The 4,336-nt window shown below is 30.6% G+C and overlaps 1 protein-coding gene across 1 annotated transcript; it reads right to left on the bottom strand.

Moving 5' to 3' along the window:
* Window positions 1–725: 725 nt before the first annotated feature.
* On the bottom strand, window positions 726–1,579 carry LOC107462439 (conglutin-7). Its single transcript, NM_001404988.1, has one exon. It carries the CDS (start codon window positions 1,533–1,535, stop codon window positions 1,053–1,055), a length of 483 nt encoding a protein of 160 aa, NP_001391917.1. The 5' UTR covers window positions 1,536–1,579; the 3' UTR covers window positions 726–1,052.
* Between the last annotated feature and the right edge of the window lie 2,757 nt (window positions 1,580–4,336).

The raw sequence follows: 4,336 nt of genomic DNA, 5'->3' as shown, positions 1-4,336 counted from the left end.
TTTTAAAATTATAATAATAATAATAATAATAACAATTGAATTTATTTTTTTCGGGCTTCTTCCAACTGAATCTAGTTTTTTACTCTCTACCATTTGTTTCATTTAGCTTTGTTTTTTATTTAACGGTGAACATTCCAACGGCCCATCCTTTTTGGGTTTTGGCTGATTGTTTCTCTGCGGTCCATCTCAACCCATTCTTTTTTATCTTGAAATTACTTAAACCCATTCTTTTTTATCTTGAAATTACTTAAATGCCCTAGCGGTAAACCCAAAATAATAACCGTGCTCAACTTTAAACTTGCTTTCACAACCCATTCAGCAACTCATTCCAATAAACCACGTGTCTCAAGGTTATTGGAAGGTCAACCAAAACTCATTCTTGGTCACTCTTGGTCACCTAATACATTGCCACCACAGAGTTGCCCTATTTATATAAGTGGCTTACATTGAATAAATATTGACGTTGAGAGAATGTTGTCCTGAATTCCTAGTGCGTCTCTAACTTCCATTGAATAAATATTGACATTGATAGAATGTTGTCCTCAATTGACTAGTGCGTCTCTAATAAAGAAGCACATCCATCTCCCTTCTCGTCATTCTTTTCTCTTAACACCTGTATTCAAAAGTTTAGCCTGAAAAACACCTCTATCCACCAAATAATATAACTTTAAAAAAAGATTAAAATTTTACTTGATCTAAATTTTTAAATAGATGAAGTTTAGGGGAAAAAAACCTTCAACATCTTTTATTCAACTAATCATCATCAATCAGAAAAACCAAAATGAGAAATAAAACATAACATACTCGCCAAAACAAAACATGATCTTTTTATATTATTTCAAGATGGTTACAACTCTGCAGCAACAAAACATAGACAACGCCATAAAAGCACTCTAAAGGTGCTCATATAACCTAAGCTTGCCTTAGTTAACACGATCAACACATTCATATAGTGATGATCTTTATTATTACCAAAACTAACATAACCATAGATAATAGCTTATATATAAGCTATTTTCTTTTCTTTTCTTTTCTTTTTTTGAGATAGGTGTTTAGTATCTGTCTCTGCCGCCACTTTCGACGTCCAAGTCGCAACGCTGTGGTGCCCTAAGGCCGCACTGTTGAGGCAAGTTCCTGAGCTCCCTCTTGAACTGTTGCTCCTGTTGCCTCCCCTGCAACCTATCGCTCTGGTTCTCCATGATCTGTTGCAATGCCTCGCACATGCACCTTTGGTTGTTCTCAAACTCGTTCAGCTCATTGCAACACCTCTCTTGGTGCTGAGAGGATCCAGCGCCTCTCCGATCATATGGACTAGGGCTGTACGGATCCTGACTAGGGCTGTACGGGTCCCGTTCATATGAATCCTCGTCACGTTGGATCTTCTGCATGAGATGTTGCTCGCAGGGCCTCAGGTTCGCCCTCTCGAGCTGGCTCTGGCATCTTCTGTCTCCTTGGAGTTCCCACTGCTGCCTCGCAGATGCGTGGGCAGCGAGGAGGAAAAGGGCGAGGGCTACTAGTATGGTGAGCTTGGCCATTGTTGTTGTGGTGGTTATGGAATGTGTATTGAAGAGTGTGTGGTGTTTTTTGAGTGTGGATGGTGGTGATGGTATTTATAGGTGAAAGGAGGGATTTTGCATGTGAGGTACGTGGAAAAGGGAAAGGGGGAAGCAGGGTGGGGTGGCTGTGTTTGCTTCATTAATTGATTTTGTGCTTCCACGTTACATTTTCATGCAAATACTGTTCAAGATGCCTTTTTGTTTGGTACCTAAGCATGCCATGTTGTTATGTCGTATAATCAATCACATGTTCAATGTTTAATGCACCTTCTGTTTGATGTTTAACTCTACTACTTTACAAGAAAAAATTTAAACCATAAATGTTTTTTTTCTTAGTTTTGAATCAAGACTAATCAATTCTTTTCTTTTTACACCTAGCATTTTCCATTTTAGAATAAGAAAAAAGAGTTTTATCAGGTTAGGTTATATAATGTGAATAATAAATTTTAAAATTGATTTAATAAAATAAAAAAATTATTTCACTCTTAAATTATTTTTTAAATTTTAATATTGGGATAACTATATACACACTTAATAAATTGAACATTTATCTATTGTTAATTGTACATGAGTAAATCGAATTAAAAGAAATAATCATTCAATTAAAAATAATAAACATAATCATCTGCAATTTATTAAATTAAACATCCAACATATTTATTATTCACATTATTTAGTATTCTCATTATTTACCTATATTTTTTTTAAGAAAAAATATTAAATATCATGGATACAAAAAAAAAAAGAAAATTTAGATGTTTGAAAATTTGTTCTCCAAAAATATGTATAAATTTATTAAGATGATTGCTACTCCCATCTTCTCTTGAATAAAAAGTAAATTATTCCTAATATCTAATAATTTAGGTAAAATGAATTATGTCATCATAATTAACACTAATTTTTAATTTAATTTGAGTTATCCCAATAATAAAGATGGACATACTGGAGAGAAACCAAATCATCCCTTCTCTCTCGTGTTGAGATTTTACTTTTACTTATTCTCTTCTCTTTTTCACTCCATATTTGTCCTCTTATTCTGCCTTCTCTGCATTTATTTTATTTTCGCTCTCAGTTTTATTGTTTATCCTTCATAGAAAACATGGTGTGTTATTCTTCTTGTTTTTAGAATATTTATTTTAATTCATCTTGTAAATTTATTTGCTTTAGTCATGTGAATATTTGCAGGGTTTGTAAAAAATTTATTCTGCTTTTAGTTTTGTCCACACTTTCTATTTCTGCATTTCATAATTATCTTTTTGTTTCAGATTTTTTTGTTAAAAAATTACATTTTTTATTTTCTAGGCTAGCCATTGATATTATAAATATATGAGTCTATCTCAATACTCATTATGCATGTATTCAGAATGAATTCAGTAAATGAGTAAAAAACTAAAAATATCATTATTTCTTTTAGTTTGTTTCCTTAGGTTATAATCTTTATGTTAAACTTGTTTTGGTCGTATAGCTAGTCAACTTATTAGTTTAAGTAAATATTAAGGATTTGAATTTTATATTCTATATGTAGTAATTTACTAATTAGTGTAGAAGACTTTTGAATAAAATTCGAATCCTAATTAATTGATTTGTCAAATTATCGATGGAAAAAAAATAAACGAGTTTAGTTAAAGGATATATATCAAAATACTATTATTAATAAAAAAATATTTTCATATTAAATACATAATGCAAATTTTTCATTAAAAAAATAACTGATAATTAATGTGTTCTATCCTAATCCTATGTATGCTTTTGGTAAGGAGGACATAGTGCTTCAATAATTAAATAGGACGATGGTGTGACGAGGAGAAAAGATAGTGTGTTGTATAGTGCTGAAGAACGACACACTAAGAGCCTTGGAAATGAGGAAGATAGAGTAAAATAAAGGAGTAAAAAACAAGATAAACTGTGTGCTGGCAATGCGACTTCTATTTTTAACACACGTATCTGGATAACCTGCTTTTGTGGGGTTGATATTTTGTCTTCATACAACATGTGGTTTAGATTTTGATAGAATATTTATAATCATATTTTTATGTATCCGCGCGCCATTGTTCTTCCAAATCTTAGCTTCTTGGGCCTCCGCAACCATACAAGAATGGAGACTTGGCACTTTCAGCCACAAGAAAACGATGAGTCTTCCAACGCCTTCATCAATGTGCTTTTCCATGCATCTTGCCACCCGAAATTCCTATTTGAGAGATTTGTGCACCTACGATTTTTTTTTTCTTGGTCTTAAGTGTTAAGGAACGCCTAAATAATAATAAAAAAATAGAGTATGTTTTTTTATTTTAATATTTTTAAATTTTTTAAAATTATTTTAAATTTTTAAATTTTTAACCGTAAAAAATTAGTCAAATTTCTTTTTTAAATTTACGGTTAATTTAATACCATTTTTCAACATCAATTACCCCATTAAACCCCTCTATTGTCATTAAGGATGGCAATAGATATTCATGAAGTGGAAGTCCTTTTTTCTGCTTTCCGTTTTCATTTAGAAAATTGTTTTTTGTTTTTGTTTTATTTTCGTCACGAATCTCTATATATTTTTTACGGGGAGAAATGGATACCATAGATATTAAATATTAAAAAATTAAAAAATATAAATTTATAAAAAAATTTATATAATCCAACTAAAATGTATTAAATTAAATTAAATTTAAATATATTTAATATTATTAAACTCAATTTAATATTATTCAACTAAAATTTTAATATACAAATTAAAATAAAACGAAATAAAATTTTTTTAACATAGCATAACAAATTTTAGTCTGAGCATT

The sequence above is a fragment of the Arachis duranensis genome, chromosome 8, assembly GCF_000817695.3.
Source record: "Arachis duranensis cultivar V14167 chromosome 8, aradu.V14167.gnm2.J7QH, whole genome shotgun sequence".
Taxonomy (NCBI): Eukaryota; Viridiplantae; Streptophyta; class Magnoliopsida; order Fabales; family Fabaceae; genus Arachis; species Arachis duranensis.
Note: the sequence above shows the minus strand (reverse complement) of the source record. Positions and strands in the feature narration are given on the sequence as shown.

What these genes read in the sequence shown, in the direction of transcription:
- LOC107462439 (NM_001404988.1), bottom strand. Translation starts at nt 1,535, where the DNA reads ATGGCCAAGCTCACCATACTAGTAGCCCTCGCCCTTTTCCTCCTCGCT.